General features: G+C 40.1%; 1 protein-coding gene across 5 annotated transcripts in view; it reads right to left on the reverse strand.

Moving 5' to 3' along the window:
* The window catches only part of GRM8 (glutamate metabotropic receptor 8), a 768,517-nt gene that overhangs the window by 579,430 nt on the left and 165,535 nt on the right, over positions 1-23,552 (reverse strand). For all 5 annotated transcript variants that reach the window (XM_047695832.1, XM_047695830.1, XM_047695831.1 and 2 more), the window contains exon 3: positions 20,526-20,742. In XM_047695832.1, coding sequence (XP_047551788.1) covers positions 20,526-20,742 — 217 coding nt within the window. The remainder of the gene's footprint in view (positions 1-20,525; positions 20,743-23,552) is intronic.

Raw genomic sequence — 23,552 nt, forward strand, 5'->3', positions numbered from 1 at the left:
ATAGCTTTATCATTCTCTACAAACACAAAACCATCGATAATATGAAGACATGAAGTTGTAATGACTTAGATTTTCTAAGTCATTAAAATAAAGCAATGACATAGTTGTGCCACATCTACAGAAAGGACGAGAAGGGAAATTATTGAGGGAGACAGTGATTGCCCGCCCTAATCGCCATGGCCCATTCTGAGGCTATTGAGAAGTGTTTTTGTCCCATCATTAACACCTTCCTATTTGGGTCCCCATTTAGAAATCGCTGCTGTTGAAGGCTAGAGAAGGAAACACCACAGTTTCAATAACAATGACATTCAGACTATTGACTGTTTTCAAAGAACAGAATAGCAAGTCTTTATTACCATCAACATGGAAAAGGTATGAGATAAAATGATGCATACCAAGAATATTGGGAATTCAAAAACATAAATCCCATTGATGGGCCAGGTCCTTCTTGATCATAAAATTGAAGTGAGGAAAATACAAAAGCATGTATGCCAGAGGAAGCAAATTAAACTTTATTTTTATAATTGAGAATTCCGATGCAATCTTGTATATTTATCAATGGAAATCTTGAACTCGACAGAGCACATATTGCTTGAAATGCTAATGTCTGCCCCCTGGTCTCCGTCTACATACATGCCCTTTTCCTTCATTACACACCCAATGCCTCCCCTCCAGAAAGCCCTTCCATAACATTCCTGACTGGAACCAATCACCTCATCTTCTGCACTTACACAGCTTGTGACCTGTACCTCCCTCCAGAAATCATTTTTTTCTCATCTTCTAAGTTCTTGAAATCTTACCTCATATCACATCCATCTCTGTGTCCCTCCTTGGTGCCTGTCACAGTGCCTTGCCCATAACCAGTGTGCAGTACATCTCATCCAATGTGACCAGGGGACATCTCCTGTTGTAGCATACATAAAAGAAACCAGACTTTCCTGCTCCACCTTCATTAATCAAGTCCTACCTCCAGCTTTTTGTTTACAAGCAAGGGAGAGAAAAGCTGAACTCACAAGTTCATGCTGCTGAGATCAAGACCCAAAGCATATGGCGATCCACATGGAGGGCCCCATACCAACACCAGGGAGAAAACCAAGGTTTCTCCAAGGAAAAATTAAATGGGGAAAAGAGGAGAAAACACAATCAATTAAGGACAGGTACTATAGCCATCCCAAGCCAGGAATACCTCTGGTTGTGCTTCATTAACCACTCCAGGATGTTAAAGTAGGACTAGGAAGTTGGGGCACAGGGAGAAAAGGCATAGAAGGGCAACAGAGAAGAAGCCAACCATAGCTCAATCCCCTTCTCCACTGCAGGGTTCTAGCCTAAAGCAGCCCAAGCTGTGGGAGGGGAGAAATTTTCAGTTTGCTGAATTTCAAAGTTGTATACCATTGGACTGGACATTTTAATAATTGAAATGAGACTTTTCATATCTTTAGAAGTAACTAGAGAATTAAGAGTATGAGGCCAAGGTACTCTCCAGAGGAGAGTGCTAAGGGAAGTAGACCATCACTTCTAAAGAATTAGTAGGAAGAAGAAAAATAAAGCTGCTTAAAAAATAAAGTTAATTAAAATAAAGCAGTTGCAATTTTAAAATAAAGAAGTGACACAACAGATTATATTCAATATGCCAGATATATTTACACATTCTAAGTCAGATCTCAATAATAGGGCTTTCCCAGAGTACTTTTCTCTTCTCACGACTCACAGATCACAAAAGGCTTCCTTACTTCTTGACAGTCCCACAGAAAATTCCATTATTTTTTAAAAATTCCATTTTTTAATGAAGAAACTAAAAAGTCATTGATTTAGAAGCCATAGAAAGAACTAAAATATTTTCTTTGAAAACAGAGGTTTGAGCCATGTTTATAACAGCCAAATAAAATGTTCTAGTTCTTTCTTTCTGACCTGAGCTCCTCTGATTTCTATCCAATTAGTTAGTGTTCAGAATTGGCCCATAACTGAGAGGCCCAGCAATCTGGCTGCTGTATGCAGTGTGCTATTTTCACAGACTGGACTCAATTAGTGTTGGTGGTAAGCAGTCCATGTCTTGCCACAGACAACTGCTGAGTAGGTAGATATGACTTCCATTAGTGAGCATGAAGCCCCTGGGTTAATCCTTTGGTTCCCAATATACTAGGGCCAAGAAAGGCAGAACAAAATGCAGATCCTTTTCAAAGTAGAGGAGAACACCTCAACAGAAGCCTTTTCTTGTCCTTGAAACTATTTTATTTGTTCTTATTTAGATGGCGGCCAAACCTATTTTTGACAAATATTATGATTCATGGTTACATTTACGTCCTATTTTTCAGGAAAATTTTAGTTACTTTAACTTAATTTAACATACGTTGATAGAGTTCTATCATGCCCCAGGCACTGATGAATAAGACTAGGTTGCCAATTCCCCTGAGAAGGTCACAGTCTAGGTGGGAGGCAGAGATGTCAACAGACTGGCACCGTACAGTGTGTTCAGTGAACATCTGTGTGATTCACTTGCCCGGCAGCCTTTTCTCCTTGCTCTAGGAGAGCACCTCAATTTAGCTTTGAGGAATGACCCTTCCCTCTGGCTTTGACCTTGTATTTCAAGTAGGGCTTACCCCACCTACCTCTCCCCAGCTCCAGATGGGCATGCGATTCATGTGAAATCCAAGGTGAATAGAGCCTTCCCTAGCCCACAGTGGTTGTTTGAGTAATGGACTATAGCCCAACATAGTAGGGCCAAGCCTGGACCTCTGCTGGAACTAATGGGAGGGAAGTACACACTTTCTACTAACATTGCTAGGGTGGGTTGAATGGTATCCTCCCAGAAGACATGTCCATCTGGAACTCAGGATGTGGTCTTATTTGGAATAAAGATCCTTGCATAATTAAGGGATGAAACTCAAGATGAGATTATTCTGGATTAAAATGAGTCCTATATCCAACATTGAGTGTTGTTATAAGAAACAGAAAGAAAAATACACAAACAAAGAGAGAAAGGTGATGTGACAATGGAGAAAGAGATAACTTATGCAGCCGCAAGCCACGGAATGCCAAGAACTGCTGGCAGCCACCAGAAGCTTGGAGAGAGGCATGGAATGGATTATCCCTCAGAGCCTCCAGAAGGAGCCAACTCTGCCAACACCTTGATTTCCAACTTCTGGCTCCACAATTGTGGGAGAATAAATTCCTGTTGTTTTAAGCCATACAGTGTGTGGCAATTTGTTAAGGCAGTTCTAGGAAACTAATACAGTTGCTAAGCTGGCAGTATAGAAGCCCACGGCTGCTGGTGGCCATATTCCCACCACTTGGAAGAAACCTGAGAATCAAGCCAATGCAAGAAAGCAGAGCTCAGAGCTGGAACTCCTTTCTGTTGGTTTCCTTTTAAAGTGCAGAGCTGATGTCAGATTTACTCCTAGACTTTCTAAGTTTCTGAACCCCAAAATCTCTCATTGGTTTGAGCACAGATGAAGACAGTAAAATAAATGCTCTCTTTACTAAAGGTGTGTATAAAGGGTTGCGATCTCAACTGACACTACTTAACAGAATCCAGGAAGGCTTCACTAAGTATCATTAATGCTGGGTCTTAAAGAACAAAAATATCACTAGGCAGACACCGAGGAAGCAGCATTTCCAGAAAAATGGAAGAAGATCCACACAGGCACATTTGAAAACGTTCAGGTCAGAAGGTGTGGCACGGAACACAGTGAGTGAGGGGAGAGGGAAGGAAAGGTAAGCAATTAGGCTGTTTGAAGAACATTGTCTCTTTATTCTCCCTGCAGCTTGGCAAGGCAAAGATGAGAAACATGACTGCAGAAAACAAAGTCTGAGACCTCAAAAAAGAAACAGTAAGTGGTAGTAGAAAGAACATGATTTTCGCTTGGTTTCCAATGAGTTATCTAAGGAGAGTCTTGGATCTGGGAAAATAAGACAGGGTAGGGGTGCTGAGGAAGAGCATGTTGAAACTTTATTGAGACTTTGATAAGCAAATATTCACATTTAATAGATACAATGCATGCTGGGATTTGCAAATCAAACGTCATCAGGTCAAATCATAATTTGGCATACTTTAAATGAAAGATGCACTAAACCCAATTTTTAGAGACCAAAATGTCAAATCATCCATTTCTAGGACCTTTGACTATGTGGACCCAGGGGTGTGTCTGGAATCACCACTGTTTCACAAGAGCACAAAAATGTTCAGAAAACTACATAATGATTAATGAGTCTTAAAATGAATCAGTAATATGAGTAAAAGGGCAACAAGAAGTATGAGTTAAGAGGAGAATGTTTGAGACTATCAAGAAGAACACTCTAAACTTCAGGTCCTCTTAGCACTCAGGAAAAACAGCAATAAAGACCTCTAAATGGATTTTTGTTTAAAAAAAAAAAAAGATTATAGCAACCTGGGGGACATTTACCTTTTTGTTCTTTTTCACTTAAGTATTACTTGAAGTGAAATTTTGCCAGGAAATAATTCACTTGGCCTTCCACCCCAGAAATATCCTTTTAGGGCAGCGACATAGTCGTTTGGGACACACCCATCCCAATCAAAGTGCTCCCGGACACACCCTGTTGCCGGCCAACATGTCTTAAAGGACTTCTGGTTCAGTGGCCTAGATCCCCATAGCAGCAAGTCACCTCATTCCGCCAGGCCAGGAACTTCAATTCTACTTGTGCCTAAGCCAAACCACACATCTCCCCTGACTTTACCCCCACTCTAGTCCAAGCCCACCTCATGCCTGGCCTGCAATGAATTTCTAACTCATCTTCAGCTTGCATCTTTGCCTGCAATCCAGTTTCTACGCATGATCCCCTTAAAATCTCGATCATACCATGCCACCCTCCAAATCAAATGCCTTCAAAGTCTTCCCATTGCTTGAAAATAAAATCCACACATTCTGCCACAGTCTATAAAACCTGTCTATCACGTCTTTGACGGATGTTTGTCTCATGAGCTGCTACCCTTTCCTTGGTCGGTTCTAGCCACACCATCTTCCCAGATATCTCACAAATTAAACTGTAAACACGGATTTGTTTCTTTCTTAATAAGACACGATTTACAATTATTAACTTGAATTTATAATTATTAGTTTGTTTTAAAATCATTCTCCTCACTAGAATCTAAGCCCCTTGAGGCCAGAGACCACTTATGTGAATTCTCAGCACCTACCACAATCCTTGGAACCTCATATTGGCTCCAATCATTTGAACCAATGAATCATGAATAAACAAGCTCCCCAAGGCCCAAAGTCATGCCTCTAAATAACAGAAGCCATATGCCATCAAGACATCTTACAGTCATGAATCATACCACGTATTTATATACCTGGAATAGTCAAAGGCACCTGTTTTCTGCTGTTGCATCCACTATTTTTCAGACCTCACAGATCTCTAAACCGTAACTCAACTTTGCCCAGCCAGAACTATAGGTCCAGTATCTCAGAATCAAGTTTACCAATCTGGGTGTCAAACTTGCTGTCATCTACTTAAAGCTACTGCTTCTGCTTCTCAACTTAAAAACCTGGCCACAAACTCTGGTTTCCTAGTTCTCCTTCTTTCCCATGAATGAAACTTTCTGTTGTAGATCCATCTAGCCACCCATACCCCAAGTCTCCCAAATGCCAGCAGGTAGGATGTGATGCTGAATCCTGCTAGCCTGTCCATCTACCTACATCCTCCAAACTACCTCCTTCTTAATATCCTGTCACCAGGATGCACTCACCTGCTCTGTGCTCATTTATCTACTCATTCAACAAGCATTTTAAAACCTCTTCTAGACCCTGCAGTCACAGTACTATATAAGGATAAATAAGGTATACTCTTTACCTCTGAAGGAAGACAAAGAAGTAATTAAGATACGAAGTGGCAAGATATCTATTTGTAAGGTACCTAGAAACTGACTAAGTGTTCATAGTGGCCTCTTCCACTTTGTCTTGACAAAACTTGGGTCAGGTTTCTCTCCTTCCTACATGCCTCTGAACTCTCTCTGCCCCCCAAATCTGAGCAAGCACTGAAAAATGGAACATGTCCCCTTATTAGCTTCCCTTGGGAATCGGCTGACCAGAGGACACTTTCCTTTCAGACCTCATTGGTCGTTTCCCTTTTGCTTGTCCAAAGTTCCCTTTAAAAATCTCCATTAAGGGGCGCCTGGGTGGCTAAGTGGGTTAAGCCACTGCCTTCGGCTCAGGTCATGATCTCAGAGTCCTGGGATCGAGCCCCGCATCGGGCTCTCTGCTCAGTGGGGAGCCTGCTTCCTCCTCTCTCTCTGCCTGCCTCTCTGCCTGCTTGTGATCTCTGTCAAATAAATAAATAAAATCTTTAAAAAAAAAAAAAATCTCCATTAAGCTTTTGCTTATTCCTCTCTACCCCGTAAAAGAAAGGACTTTTTCCCCTTTGATTTTTTTCATACTTGCAGATTTCTAAGACAGATTTCTAAGATTCTCTATTACAATAGTCTTTCTTCTGAATAAAGTCTCACCTTATCCATGTCTGGATTTGTTTTTATTCGACAGCATACAGAGAAGAGAACCCTAACTTAGATGGGAGGAAGAGAAGGAGACCAGAGAAGACTTCTGGGGAAAAAAATCTGAGAACAGAAGAATAAGAAAACATTAACCAGATCAAGATAGGAGAAGGCAGGAATTCCAGGCATGTCACATGGCAGGAAGTTTACCTTACTCATCTGGAATCATAATTTCTTTTTTTTTTTAAAGATTTTATTTATTTATTGGACAGAGAGAGAGCACAGGTAGGCAGAGTGGCAGGCAGAGGGAGAGGGAGAAGCAGGCTCTTTGCTGAGCAGGGAGCCCAATGCATGACTTGATCCCAGGACCCTGGGATCATGACCTGAGCCAAAGGCAGCCGTTAAACAACTGAGCCACCCAGGTGCCCCATGGAAATAGAATTTCTTGACATATGCTCTGTATGCCTGAATGGCACTCATCCCACGTGCATGTGTGTTGGCCCTGAAACACCTGTCCCTGGGGAGCGGGCCTGTCTCCTTCCTGGTCCAAGTTTATCCCTCTGTGTACCCACACAAACACACACATGTGTACTTTCCCTCCACACATATGTCCCTTCCAAGCCAGCATGTCATGGAAGCCTCCAGAACCCTAAAGGGATCTAGTTACTGATGTGACAGATCCAGGCCCCCTCTCTGCATTTTCATGGACTCTCAACCCCAGGCATCTCACACCATTTTTGGCTTGGGCTGAGTCCCCATAGCCTAGAGACAGCAGATCAAAAAGACATGAGAAATATAAAGACAGAAGCTTAACTAGAGATCCCATAAGGGCAGGAACCAGGTCTGACTGGTCCAACACCATATCCCCAACTTCCTAGGAACAGGACCCACACACATAGTAGGTGCTCAAGTATTTGTTGAATAAATTGTCACATTGTCCGCTCACATGAACACTTCCATCTAATGCAGGATTCCTTCTGGCAATAGCATCGTGCATCTATTTGAAGGGGAACATACTGGTTGCCCTTCACAATATCAAACACAAAAGGCTGGCAATGTACTCTGTGCGTCCCTTTCCCTTAGTAGTCCATTCTGTGCATGCCAGCCATGATACACGATGCAAATGTGGCCCCAGAGTCACATGGCCTTGAGTACCACAGCCTTGGAAGTGTATCTCAGCTGCTACAAGAGGCTTTTTTTTTCCCCTCTCTCTTACATTGGTACAATGCCAAAAGATTTGTTTAAATCATTACATAAAATACCTTTCCCAACCAAATCTCTTCCCAAAGCTGTTAACAAGAAACAAAGTGTGCTGACTTGAGTTTCACTTTCTCTCCTTTCCCCTGCCTTCCCCCTGTGGGGCCCCCAGCGAGTCACGGAACAGCTCTGGTCAGGTAACACTGAAAGAAGCCAAGAAAGGAGCCCAGTATCTGTCAAACATGCAGATGTTAGAGAACAAAGACTGTGTGGCATGGTTTTGCCAAGGGACACGACCCTGGAAATAATTGGCACCTATTTCAACAAACTATTCATTTCATAGCCTTCTGGTTGTACTCTTCTTGAGCCATTTATTTTTCAAGGAAACCGTAATTAGTGCTTAGTTGATTAGTAATAGAGTAAACTGAGAAAACACACTCCTGATTCTCAGGCCAACTCTTCTAGGCCTGCAAAAATGATGCAAATGGATTCTGATGTGTCTTCATTTCAGCAGGAGGGTGTTTTTATATTATGTTCTCTTATTGACACAGTGAGGTACAAATCACACCTTAAAGCTCCCATCTAGTGCTATAGTTTCCCAACAGAATAGCTTTAATGAGGAAATTACTTTGGAAAAGGAAATAAAAGAATGTAACTTCTTTGGGGATAGGCAAAGGAGGAGAAGCACACTCTTGTCATGACGTGGGCATTCAGTTTTGAGGCATGCAGAGACCAGCTGGCAAGGACAAGGGGAAACAAGGTTGGCTAAGCTGGTTACAGAAGCTGATGGTTCAGGAGGAACTTAGCCTAATGCCCAGAATCCACCCAAAGAACCAGGATGAATGTGGGTTTAATTCAGAAAGAACTCCATAAATCTTGTATCCATTGTTGGTGTTATGGACTGAACTATATCCCCAGAAGAAGTCATATGAGTCCTCCTAGTATTTCAGAATATTTATTTTCATTGCAGATATAATTAATTAAGGATTGTTACAAATGTGATTAGATGAAATCATACTCATATGAGGTCATCCAATATGAAGTCATATTAGATTAGGGTGGGTCCTTAATCCTGTATGACTGGTATCCTTATTTAAAGGGGAAATTTGGATACACACACACACACACACACACACACACACACAGAGTGAATACCATGTGAAGATGAAGACAAAGATCAGAATGATAAGTCTCCATGCCAAGGAACACCAAAGATTGCTAGCAAATCACCAGAAGCCCGGGGAGAGGGATGGAACAAATATTCCTTTACAATGCTCAAAAGGAACCAATCCGGCAGATCACCTTGATCTAAGACCTGAGCCCAGACTGATGCTGTTTAAGCCACCCAGTTTGTTGTACTTTTTTATGCTAGCTCTAGAAAAGTAATATATTGGTGATGAGAGTTAGGTAGCAGGAAAAAATAACTCAAAACAGGGACTGCACCATTGATATGACAGATCTGGGCCCTTCCCAAGAATTTGCCTGGGAATCTCTGAAAAAGAACTTCACCCTACCATCTTGGGCTAAGCTCTCTTATTCTAGGGATAGGACACTAATAGGATGTGGGAAATGTAAAGACAATAAGCCAGAGAAGGTCAGGATCCCAGTACATATCGGGGACACAGGCAGGGCTCTGCTCATGACTTTATGCAGAGTCAGATCACAGCGTTGTGCAAGAATACAGGCAGGACTGGACACCCCACCCAACCAGGTGAAAGACTTGTCACAGCCCAAACCTCAGAGTCCAGAGTCAAGGGCAGATCCCCAATCCCAGAGATCCAGAGTGTGAGTCAAGGATGGGATAACATGGTAAGTCTGCAGCAACCTAGAGAGGGGATCAGGGCTTACCTTGGGACCACCAGGCACAGGGTCCATCACGGTCAAAACATTTCAAACCCTGTAAATGTGTGGGCTGAATCTGAGGATGAACTGTTGGCCCTGGCTCTGACACAGGAACTAAACAAAAATGAAAACACTGCCAAAGGCATAGGTGATACTGGGTAGGAGCAATCAGGGAGAAGAGCTAATGTGAGAGGGCAAGTCATACAGTTGTCTCTCAGTGGATACACCTGAGTAATCATCAGTAGATCAAGAAATAAAAATGGCCAAAAGTTATATACATTTTATAGCTATTAAACATTTCACAAATATGCACAACATTCATTACAAAGTTGGTACCATATTCTATATTCAATTCTTAGTGCTGCCTCTTTCTCGGGAAACTATGTTTCTGTTGAAGTTATCTAAATTTCACTTCCCATCACAGGGTGTACTGTCTTTGAGCTTACGGTTCACAGACTGCCACTCTCCACTGTATTATGCCAGGTTTTTTTGTTACATGAACTGCAGGATGTCCTCGTCGGGGCAATGTATTCTTGGGCAATGCCTGTAAATGATGTCTCCATTAAGGCAATGATCACACCCATTTGTAATGGTTTGCTTGCATCTCTGAGTCCTCTGACACAGAGTGCCTAGCTAGGAAGCAGAAGCCATAATTCATTTCTGTATCCTGAAAGCCTACCCCAAGTGTGTCCTGTGCTAATGTGTGCACAATGAATGTTAGCTATAGATTAATATTTAGGTTGAAAAAAGAAGAGAAAGAAGAACAAGTAGTGTTCCAATGTTGACTGATATTTAATTAACTCATGCATTCAACTATGTGCCAACACTGTTCTAGGTAACATATCAGCCAGGCTAAAAAATAGTAATCATAATAGGATTGGTCACTGCTGGAAGGTACAAAACAAGATTCAGGAATAAGGAGCACTGGCTGCCTTTAATTGAGCATTTATTTGGACCTCATCCTCCCTTCTCATTTGCTCCTTGAGCAAACCAGATACAGGCTCAGAGCAATAAGACCCCCTCCTAAGTCACCCACTGGTGAGAATAAACTCCTAACACAATACAAGCTAATAATTATTGAGCTTTTACCATGTGCCACACATTGTTATACATGACTTCATTCACATCTTGCACAGTTGTTAAACCCACTACACAGATGAAGAAATTGGGGCACAACAAGATTAAGTTACCCAAGGTCTCACAGCTAGGATATAAAAATTCTGGAACTCAAACCCTGCTCAAGAGAAGCATTTAATTACTCCCTAGCCCTGTCTGACTGGAGAGCTTAGAGGTGGTCTCCATCTACAAATTATAGGCTTTGGTATCTGCCAATAAGAAAAAATTGAATTCTAAGCAACTCAACAGTATGGAAGCCCCTGAAGTTTCCTATATAGATTTCACATTAGCAATAAAATGTATTAACCATTGTTGGAATCATCTCTGCCTTTCAGTTCCCAGAGCCTGTCTAGGCTCACAATACCAACACAACCACGAGTCTGGTGATAGTGTCTGCTTAACAGAAATTCATAAAGCATCTGATATGTGTCAGACACTCTGCTAGATATTGGCATGGGGGGGGTACGTGATGGAGGGCGTCCATCCCCTGAGAAAAACATAATCTGGGAGAAGACGGATACAGAGAGGTCAGGATTACAGTCAGAGTGCTGACTGGTACCACAGGGATCTGCAGGAGCACATCTCTGAAGACAAGCAAGATATTCCAGACTTGTCCTGATATCTCAACTCTTCCAAATGGCAACTAAACAACCAGACCCAAGCAAAGGCAAGAATAAGATTTAGGGTAGAAGATTCACCATAGCAGTTATGGAGACTAGTAAGGAGAATAGAGAGGGGAAGGTGTCAGGAGCTTCACAAAATCCTTCTATCTGATCTCCATGGTCTCTCAGGAAGAATATAAATAAGTTTGAAGGTAATTAACAAATCAAGTCAAGCCCTCTCTGGCTATTTATCCTACACACCAGGCAGGACCTCTACCACTCTCATAATATGTAGCTCTGCCACACACTGGGGGAAAAAAATCCAGCTTATCCCCCATTCCTTTTGCTAGTAATACCTGATATCAAATAGCATGTTAGAATTTATGAATAACATTCATCAGTGTTATATCATTTAATGACCACTGAGAAGAGGGCTCCCATTTTTCAGGCAAGAATATTAATCCTCAAAATCTCATAATTGAAGAAGAGGACTTAAACAATTTTTTAATTTTATTTTTAGTGTTCTAAGATTTATTGTTTATGCACCACACCCAGTGCTACATGCAATAGGAGCTTTCCATAATACCCACCACCAGGCTCACCCATCCTCCCATCCCTCTCCCCTCCAAAATGCTCAGTTTGTTTCTTTTTTTTTAAGGTTTTTTTTTTCTTTTTCTTAATTTATTTGACACAGAGATAAAGAGTACAAGTAGGGAGAGCAGCAGTCAGAGGGAGAGGGAGAAGCAGGCTCTCCACCGAGAAGGGAGCCCATTGCGCGGCTGGATCCCAGGACCCTGGGATCATGACCTGAGCCAAAGGCACCAGCTTAACTGACTGAGCCACCCAGGCGTCCCCTCAGTTTGTTTCTCAGAGTCCACAGTCTTTCACAGTTTGTCTCCCCCTCCGATTTCTCCCAGGTCACTTTTCCTTTCCTTCTCCTAATGTCCTCCATGTTATTCCTTATGCTCCCCCAAGTAAGTGAAACCATACAATAATTGACTTTCTCTGCTTGACTTATTTCACTCAGCATAATCTCCTCCCATTCCATCCATGTTACTACAAAAGTTGGGTATTCACCATTTCTGACGGAGGTATAATACTCCATTGTATATATGGACCATATCTTCTTCATCCATTCATCTGTTGAAGGGCATCTTGGTTCTTTCCACGGTTTGGCGATTGTGGCCATTGCTGCTATGAACACTGGGGTACAGATGGCCCTTCTTTTCACTACATCTGTATCTTTGGGGTAAATACCCAGTAGTGCAATGGCAGGGTCATAGGGTAGCTCTATTTTTAATTTCTTAAGGAATCTCCATACTGTTTTCCAAAGTGGCTGCACCAACTTGCATTCCCACCAACAGTGTAAGAGGGTTCCCCTTTCTCCATATCCTCTCCAACACTTGCTGTTTCCTGTCTTGCTAATTTTGGCCATTCTAACTGGTGTAAGGTGGTATCTCAACTTGAGGCAGGAATCTATCAAAATCCTAGAGGAAGCATAGGCAGTAAACTCTTCAACATCAGCCGCAGCAACTTCTTTAAGCAAGTTCCTGATTCCAACGTGGGTTCCACTGCATCAAACTGCCATTGTTTAAGAAACACTTAACTACAGCATTAAGAATTAGGTCTGAAAGCGCTTATTGAATGCTGTTGCTATTTCACATTAACATAACATTAACAGCAGCTGCTGCTACTTAGCAGTTCCTAAGCCCTAAATATTAAGAAAGGCCAAGGTGAAGAACAGCTTTGAAATGATGTTCTATTTGATCAGGTTCTGCAGTCATTGTTAAAATCATATACACTTTCTTTGGATCCCTATAAAGCTTCTGCAGGATCACGGCACCTGCAGTTCCAATTTGCAATGTCCTCAGCCCTCCTTTGAAGTTATTCTTGCCAATTACCTGGTGTTAATATTAATTAAATATGATTTGCAGCTTGAAATGTGGTTTATCAATGGAACTCAGCTGTAGGAATATAAAGTAAAATTTTCAATTGAATTTAAATGTTTCCTTTCATTCATAGTATTTTACAACATTAATACTTTTGTCAAATTGATTTTTGCCTGCTGGAAGTCATTTTTCCAAGCAATGAACATCTGAGGGTAAAAGCTGCTCTTTATGTATTCCTTTCTTTCTGTCATTGAAAATACTTTGTTTTAATCTTGAAGTGAATCCATTTCAGCTAATAGAAACTTGATTCTTGTTTATAATCTAAGAGAAAAAAACCATTTTCTTCTAAAATGGTACTGACATAGTTTAGAAATATGATCAGTGGGCACTTTTCAATTATATACTAGGAATGAAATCTCCCTGACTTTATTGCTTGACCCCCGCCAAAAAATAAATCACTATTGGCAAGTGTCAGTCATTTTATACACAAAAAAAAGAATTAATTAAATTGGTTTATTGCATTAACATTTCAAACAGATTGTGCCAGTCCAATGACCTCTGCAATCCCTTCCAATTCTGAGATTTTAAGATTCCAAACACATGTCAGACAATAGTTGGAAGCTTCCAGCCCTTGCAAATTAGAAAAAAAAATTAGAAAAAAAAATAGTCACGTATGCTAGAAGATTTGACAGAATCAGGTCTATTCTGCCCCTGTAATGTGTGCGATGATGACTTGCAGGCCTGTCATCTTCAATAAGCCATTCATAAACATGATGACTGATTAAAGGAGGTGTGTTGCCATACTGTACAAATCCACAGTGAAAAGATATAATGCTTTCACAAATTCCTTTTATCTTTAAAGATAAAGCTTTAGCTTTCTTGCCCCTTATAATGATAGTGGTAGCATTAACATTTATTATCCTGTCTTCTTTTTAAAAATAATATAATAAGGGAAGACAAGTGAAAGCCTGTCTAAAGACTCAAGGAAGTCATTTTTTTGAGTCAGAACCTGCAAGCCCCAGAGCTTATGATGGAAAAATGTAGGCACATACTATGAACCTCTTTATTACAGTATCAGTGAAAACATCATATCAAATAATTAAAACAAGACAGAAATAGAGGACTCTCATCCTAACAACTGAGGGTGTGCAACATGGATAAATCTTAACAACCAGCAGCAACTGAGCTATTCCCTTCCCTCAGGCCAAGAGAGCCCAAAAGGGAAAATAAAAATAAACTGGGCTCCATAAGACTCTTCAGATGTCCATAATTTTCCAAGGTGTCATTGAAAAGAGCAGCACCTTGGAACAAAAAGCAGGGGGGTTGAACAGCCTGTTCTCCACTAAACAGGGAGTGCCCACTATGATCCTACTAGGAAGCTCTTAACTACCTAGAAGTTTAGGAAAGCCAGACTCAGATACCACCACCTACCCTAGTATGGAACACTGAATCATCCATTAGGTTACTCCATCTACTCAAGTAGTCAGGATAGGGAGGGTAAAATCCTGTAACATTCAAAAAGAAACTTCTGATCTGGTTTTGTTATAGGCTTCTCCATTAACCAAATTCTGTCTACTTACTGCCTCTCTCATCTTTATTTCTACTCTATTGTCCTCCTGGTCTACCTCCCATTCCTGTCACTGCAAGTCAGCTCCCTAAGTACATCCATCTTCACTACTATTCCCTGCTATGGGTATTAAATTGTGTCTCCCAACAAGATATGTTGAAATCCTAAAACCCAGTACCTCAGAATGTGCCCTTATACGGAAATAGGGTGATCACAAATGCAATTACGATGAGGTCATCCTGGAGTTGGGTGGGCCTTTAACACAATATGATGGGCATCCTTATAAGAAGAGAAGACATAGAGACAGACACAAGAAAGGAGAAGACTGTGATTTGATAACAGAAGCAGAGATTAGAGTGAAGCCTCTACAAGCCGATGAACACCAAGGATGACTAGCACAAACCAGAAGTTATAAAAGGAAAAGGAAGGATTTCCCCCTGCAGTCTTCAAAAGGAGCATGGCCCTGCTAACATTCTGATTTCAGATTTCTGGTCTCTAGAACTGTGAGATAATATGTTCCTATCGTTTTAAGCCATCTAGTACATGGCATTTGTTATGGCAGCTCTAGGGAACTAATGCACCCCCTCAAGGGCACTCCTTGACTCCTACCATTGTACCACACATGTTCAGCTATGCTTTCTGGCAAAAGTTCCTATTTGCCTATGAAAATCAGCTCAATGCCCTTAAATTTTTCCTCAAGAACTCCTACCATCTCCCATCATGGAAATCTTCTTCAAAGGAGACTGAGAGTCCTCTCATCACCACAAACCTATCAAGAGAAGGTGACACTCTTCCATACTTACTCTTAGCTTTTCTAAGCCTAGACCATTACTCCCACACTTTTTTTCCCATTTATATCAATTTTCCTCAGCTTTATATAGATATAATATAGAGATAAATGAAAATGCTATGTATTTAAGGTGTACAACATGATGTTTTGAAGTATGTATATACTATGAAATGATTACCACAATCAAGCTAATTAACATATATATCCATCACTTCACATAGTTACTATTTGTGTGTGTGTGTGGTGAGAATACTTAAGATCAACTCTCCTAGCAAATTTCAAGTATACAATACAGTATTTTAAGTATAGTTACCATTCTATACATTCATCTTATATTCATCTTATTCAGCTGGCATAACTGAAAGCTTGCACTCTTTGGCCAACATTTATGCATTTCTCCTACTCCCCAACTCCTGGCAACAACAATTCCACCCTCTGCTTTTATGAGTTCAACTGTTTTGGGCACTTTGCCTTTTTTTTTTTTTCCTTTTTTGAAAGATCTTATTTATTCATTTGACAGAGAGAGATCACAAGTAGGCAGAGAGGCAGGCAGAGAGAGAGGGAAGCAGGCTCCCCACTGAGCAGAGAGCTGGATGCGGGACTCGATCCCAGGACCCCCAAAACCATGACCCAAGCTGAAGGCAGAGGCTTAACCCACTGAGCCACCCAGGCGCCCCACTTTGTCTTTTGGTGTCTGGTTTATTTCACTTAGCATAACGTCCTCTAGGTTCATCTATATTGTCACGAATGGCAGGAATTTTTTCTTCTTTTTTTTTTTTTTTTTTTAAGATTTTATTTATTTATTTGACAGAGAGAAATCACAAGTAGGCAGAGAGGCAGGCAGAGAGAGAGGAGGAAGCAGGCTCCCTGCTGAGCAGAAAGCCTGATGTGGGGCTTGAACCCAGGACCTGGGATCATGACCTGAGCCGAAGGCAGCGGCTTAACCCACTGAGCCACCCAGGCGCCCCGGAATTTTTTCTTCTTAAGGCCAAATAATATTCCACTCATATATATTATATATATTTTCTTCAACCATTCATCCAGCAATGGACACTTAGGTTGTTTGCATAACTTGGCTATTATGGACTATTATGTGCTACAATGAGTATGAGAGTACAGATATCTCTTCAAGATACTGATTTCATTTTTTTTCCAGACATATACTCAGAAGTAGGGTTGCTGGATCATAGAATAGTTCTATATTTAATTTTTTAGTACCTCCATATCATTTTCCATAATGACTGCACTAATCTACACTCCTACCAACAGTGTACTAGTGTTCCCTTTTCTATGCATCCTTACCAAGTCTTGTTATCACACACCTCTATATAAAACTTCTCCCCAAAAGTCTACCCTCAGCCCCATTCAATCTTCACTCTATATCTTCTACCTCAGCAATTACCTTTCCCACCTCAATTATCAATTTTGTGAGAATAAGCTTCAGGTCTATATCCCAGTTCCCTTCTCAGCTCTAGACGAACATTCTTTGCTGTTTTTCTCCAAAAACATATGTATTGGTACCTACAATATATAGTATTTTTAACCAAACCACACTTCCAATCCAATCCCAAACCAACCTCTCCATTTAATTGACTCTTTTCTATTTGTGGCACTTGCAGTCTCCTAATCGCACAGGTTAAGAATTTCAAGTTCAAAATAAATAAATAAATAAATAAATAAAAATTTTTTAAAAAGAACTTCAACTTCAACTTTAATTTTTTTCTTATCTTCAAGCTCTACTTCCAATCAATTGCTAAGCTCCATGGACCCCACCTCATAATTGTCTCCTAAGTCTGTTCCCTCTTCCATTTCTATTGTCACTGTCCTATAACAAGCTAGGATTACTACTGCAAAGGCCTCTCAAATGGTCTCCCCATCTTCCACTTCTCATTAATATAATCTTAAATATGTTCTGATAGATCCCTCTCTCCTCAACAGTTTCCTTCATTGTCTAGAAGATGAATAAAATCACCTCTCCAGGAGGTGAAATATTCAACTTTGTGACCATGTCAAGTCTTCCATTTTTGTCTCCTATACTTCACGACACAAACTATGCTCTGATCAAATTGTGCTATTTGCTGATCTCAAATATATTTTTGCCTTTTCAAAAAAAAAATCCTACAGTCAAGAATGCCTTGGGCTGATACTATAATAGCTAAGATATCAAGGGACTATTTCTCTTTATTTTATTGAGTTACTCCTGTCCTGCTCTCCCTAGAATAATCTTGGTTAGGTAAGAGCCATCACAGACATCTGTCTGTGTCCGTGACCATCATTCACTCATTTTCTTCATTCTCTAAGATTCACAGACACTTCCCCAAGTCTCAGATTTGTTAAAATAAAAAATGTTCTAATCAAACCATACAAGCAATTTATCACTAAACAGATTTTCACTTCCTTATCATTCCATTATGATCTGTCTGAATTAATCAGAAAGAAAACATTAGAAGCCTCAATTTACACTGAAATTTCTTAGCAATTAATGTTTCTAAAGAGAGAAATTCAGAATAGAGTATGACAAAATTTATAAGAGTTGGGAAAATATATAATTTTTTTAATAGGCAGACATTCCACAAAATGAATTTATACATTGTCTTCTCAGTCAACATACTAAGATTTTTAAAAACACACTACTAACATGGTGACAGAAATGTCATCGATGTTGTAGTAAGAGAAGCGAATGTTAAAGAACTAATGAATTTTCATCAGTCATCAGATCATTTCAGAATGGGTTAAGTTGCTACCATTTGCTATTCCCATTAATATCATTGTCATGTAAAAGGTTTAATTTTCAGCTATTTTTGTTCTAGATAAAAATCTTTGTCATTAAAATGAGGGATGATTTTGATATTTAATATATTCCATGGCATACTCTAGTGTGGTACCAATTTGGCCTTTTCAGTATTCTGCATATTAATTGACAATCCAGCCCTTCTCCATTCCCCAGATAAGTGAGAGCTGAAATAGAATGGACAGCCAATCAAGTCACAGAATACTGAAAGGATCAACACTGAAGAAACGTGTTGCCCTAATCAGGCACATACACAAGGCACTAAAATTATTTTCTCCCATACGAATGACTAACATAGAAACAGGAATAATGAACGGAACCATCTGAATCCTTTTATGTGACAGTATTACCAGAGTATAGCAATGCTCCTCAAAAGTGAAAACTAAGTATTTCTTTTTTTAGTCAAATGAATAAAACTGCGATCTCACTTAACTTTTAGAACAATGCATTTTATCAGATTCTGCAACAACTGGCAAATTATGTCCTGTATTGAATTTTTCATAGCAATCGGTTTCAGGCACACAATGTGACCTGTAGTTGAAGAATGTACACGATCACTGCAAAAAAACATATCATCTCAATACATACTCTATCAGTTTCCTTCTCTTGTTGAATTATCACTCTGGTGAGAACCGACATCAGCTGTTTAAATAATGCATTAGCTCTGCTTCCAGAAGCTTTTGTTTTCATTTGAGTGGGCATTTCCTCTAAGATAAACTTTGGATTCTTACCAAAAAAGATAATATAATTCGTCATCATTTAAAGCACAATTGAATGTCTGAATCATTTTTATAGCAATAATGATGGAATTTAAAATTTCAAAGAGCAAAGAGTATGGTACCATGGACACTAACACAGGTGTGGACAGTTCTCCGATTAAATCAATTAACCCAATCCATCCAACAACACCAGGCCTTCTCTACATTTTCTGCAATAGCACAGCACTGGAACAAATGTTAAATATACTATCACGTATAATAATTTTTCATGTCCTAGCATATGCAGAGGAACAGATCCCAAGTATCTTCAAGTCTTTCAAGAGAAACCTTACTCCAATAATATAACTTTAGACTCCATCCTTGCTAATTCTAGACAAGCCTAAGTCACTCCCATTGTCTTTTTTTTTTTAAAGATTTTATTTATTTATTTGACAGAGAGAGATCACAAGTAGATGGAGAGGCAGGCAGAGAGAGAGAGGGAAGCAGGCTCCCTGCTGAGCAGAGAGCCCGACGCAGGACTCGATCCCAGGACCCTGAGATCATGACCTGAGCCGAAGGCAGCGGCTTAACCCACTGAGCCACCCAGGCGCCCCAACTCCCATTGTCTTTTTGAGCTGAACCCTCCAAGAAAGACAACAAATTATCAAAATAATTTTTTCCTTCAAGTTCAAAATTACTCAAAAATAGCCAAGGGGCACTTTAATTTTTCCACAAAATATTATTATTACTCTTAAAGAAAAAATATGTATATTTTATTCAGTAATTCTTAATAAGAAAAATAGTATTTGTTAAGTAACAATATGCCTCCTTTCACCCACCAAATTATGTGATTAACCAATCAGCAATAAGATTTGTACTTTAAGTTGTTTTTTGTTTTATTCTGTTTTTTTCACACATGGAATGGATTTACAAATTCAAGGCTAAATATACATGTGGAAAAATGCCTACAGAGATTTGGATAAGCACCTTGGAAAAAGCCCAGCAGAGCTCATCAGCACCTTGCTCTAACCCAAATTTTACATACTGCCCTTCATTCCACTGTAAGCCATAGAGCATAAGGTAAGAATAAAAATGCAAAAAGTCAAATATGACAATAAGAATATGGCTGAAAGTATAGCCTTGGGGGCTACTTCAGTATTATTTTAAGATGATTACAAGTCTTAATCCCTCTAGTGTTGGATGTTAAATTCCACTGCCTTTTTTTTTTTAATTTAATGACTTGCTAATGTAAACTTCCATCCAGAACAATCAAATAGTATGTCATTTATTCAAATTTACAGTGGCTTTAATGTGCCAGCAAACTCCCTCGTCAAAACAGACAACTTTAAAAAATGTTCACCTGAGTCAGGAGCTCTATTTCCTAAATTAGCACCAAAGTGTCACCTTGATAGACCATGAACAACAACATCATTTATAATAAAACCAACTTCCCCCTAGAGTGGACAGCCTGGGTCATGCATCTGTAGGAGCTCTAATTATTCCACATAGATCAGAGAGCATTTGGAGATGCTCAGACTTCCACAACCTGTCGCCTCCAAAAGCAATCATCTGATAAATATATGCTTACCAATCTCCCTCGAGATCTGAGTGAAGGCCTCCACACCACTCTCTCCATAGTTGCCCTCGGAAGCCAGTGTTGACACATAATTCCACCCCAGTGCCGTGACAATGTCCACCATGGCTTGAGCTTGGTAGGAGTCAGGTGGGACTACCCGAGAGAAGAAGTCATACCTGGTGTTATCACTTAGTTCTGGGGCTGTGGATGCATAGCTGATTTGAGGTATCTGCAAAACAAATGACAGATCATTTCAACCCAGGAGGAATCTGTCGAATGGAGAATTGTCATGCAAGAGACTAAGTAGCCAAAGCCATACCAGTAACTCAGACATATCAGCCTGAAGCCAAAATATGGTTTTGTGACTGCCAATTTTATTTTATTTTTATTTAGCATTTTATAAAAGTCTGTAGGCTCACTTTCTTTCAAAACACATTTCTAAACAGCAAGAAAGAACTTAGTGTTACTTCAGGTTCTGAAGCCAAAGCAAAACATTTGTGCCTTTTGTTGCTCTTTTTTTATACCATAAAGTTCTGGCACAAAAATGAAGCCAAAATGAAAGCATAGTACATACGCACATCAGAAAAGGCCACCTCTGAAACTGTATTTGCCTTTAGGACATAAAGACTACATGATCACAAACAGAGAATTTAATATGAGATTTTTTTACAATTGATACAATTTCAGTCCTAAGATCACACTTTTGGTAAATTAGTTTAAATATACAGTTTTGTGAGTCTATTGACTGTTTATTGATATGATCGTTCAGTACCATAAAATGATATGGGAACAGTCAACTATGTATCTTCTAATGAAAAGATGGTTCCAGGTGCCCACCTCAAAATACTAAAAAATGGGAATCTATACCATCATTTCTTTAGGAAAAGAGACAATTTTCTGACATACTAGGGTGAATTACCAGACTTTGAAAATTAGGAATCCTATATCATTTATCCAAATAAATTCGAAGTAACAAATTAACTACATGCCACAAATCTCCCCCTAAAAATCTTTTAAAATGTAACATTTACTCATATATCCAAATGAGGACTTTTACTCTACCAGTGAAAAGTGCTAGGATAGAAGAACACATGATGCTAAAGAAGTAGAGTGGAAGGACATTCAGCAGAGATGGGGGCACAGACAATGCAAGAAATCGGCAAACAAGGTGAGGAAGGACATTTCAGTCACAAAGAACTGCATATCCAAAGGCATACAGTCAAGAAAGGGCATGGTAGATTCCAGGATTTGTAGCATTTCACACAGAGGGAAGGGGAGATAGCAAGGGAGGAACATCAGGAAATAAAACTGCAAAGCTGGGCAGATAAAGGGCTAGTCGGGTATGACAAAAAGTGTGGATTTTATCACAAAGGCTTGGGGAAGCACAGAATGACTGTAACTAAGATAGTGGCATAATCAGATTTTTGTTTCAGAAAAATCATATTGGCAGCTGTGGAGAAAGTTGCAGCCCTCAAATTTCAATGTACACCTAGCTAGCCCCATTCCTGAAAATTCTGACTTGGTATGTCTGGAGCCTTAGAAATCTGCATTTCAATATGTTCTCCAGAAGAATCTAATGCAGGGGGGCCCATCCTATCCTTAGAGATAAATTAAAGCTATGTTAGATGCAGGACAATGAGTTAGAAAATTATTATAGAAATCTAAGTAAGAAAGTATGAAAACTGGGGGTGTCTGGGTGGCTCAGTCTTTTTTTTTTTTTAATATTTTATTCATTTATTTGACAGAGAGAGAGAGATCACAAGGAGGCAAAGAGGCAGGCAGAGAAAGAAGGGGAAGCAGGCTCCCCGCTGAGCAGAGAGCCAGATGTGGGGCTCGATCCCAGGACCTTGAGATCATAACCTGAGTTGAAGGCAGAGGCTTAACCCACAGAGCCACCCAGGTGCCCCAAGGGGTGGCTCAGTCTTTAAGTGTCTGCCTTCAGCTCGGTTATGATCCCACGGTCCTGAGGTCGAGCTCCTTCCTGCTCCGCGGGAATCCTGCTTCTCCCTCTCTCACTCCCTCTGCTTGTGTTCCCTCTTTTACTGTGTCTCTCTGTGTCAAATAAGTAAGTAAGTAAATAAATAAATAGAAAGTATGAAAACTCAATTAAGGCAATGATGGGGAAGGATGGGGTTAGGGAAGGGCGTGGACTCTGTAAGTATCTAAAAACCAAGGTAAGGTGAAGGTAATGAGGCTAAATGTGGACTGACTCTTAGTTCTATGGCTGTAGTAACTGGGTGGATGATGTTTGCTATTTGCCAAGATACATAGAGAAAGAGGAGATTTAGAAGACAAAAATTATGAGTTTAATTTTTTTTGGCTTCTTTTGAGCTTACATGAAGTGAATGAAAGCAACTAAAAAGTAGGTAATAATATTGGGGATGTGGAGTTTAAGAGTCTCTGGGACTGGAGATAAAGAATGGTGGGGGCATAATGAAGAAGACAGTCAAAGCCAAGGAAAGTATGAAGAGTGAAAGAGGGCAACTTGGGAGCATGAGCTATGCAACAGTGCATCTCGCCACTCCTCTGCTGCCCTGCCACAGTGTGCAAGTTCAGAGGTCATAATGAATCCAAGATGCCCCAATTCAGGTCGCTTGGTTAAAGATGCAGGTCTGACTGGTACATAAAACAATTAACTTTGTTCTGCAGGTAATGTCAGTGCTAAAATGTCCAAAAGGCTGCACTTCCATCTTCCCACATACAGCTGACTGCATAGTCTGCAATCCATTCCCTACCACACTCTGGCCAGGTAATTTCCAGTCCACATGGAGTGGACTCTCCCCTTGACATCCTTGAAAAGCCCTCAACATCTGAATAACCTTTCATGGGTCTAGAGAGTCCTACTCCATATCTATAGCCAATAAAGTGAAACTAAACTTCCCAAGGTACAAAAGTCTTAGTTACCCAGGCAGCATCTAGAACAACGTGCTTGGAGCTCTCCGTGGTGCTGCAGGATCTGTTCAGCTTCTGTATAACCTGTATCTCTATATATTGCCTATAACAATGATTTTATCCTATCTAACCCCCAATTCTTCCTGG

Source organism: Lutra lutra, chromosome 11 (genome assembly GCF_902655055.1).
Source record: "Lutra lutra chromosome 11, mLutLut1.2, whole genome shotgun sequence".
Taxonomy (NCBI): Eukaryota; Metazoa; Chordata; class Mammalia; order Carnivora; family Mustelidae; genus Lutra; species Lutra lutra.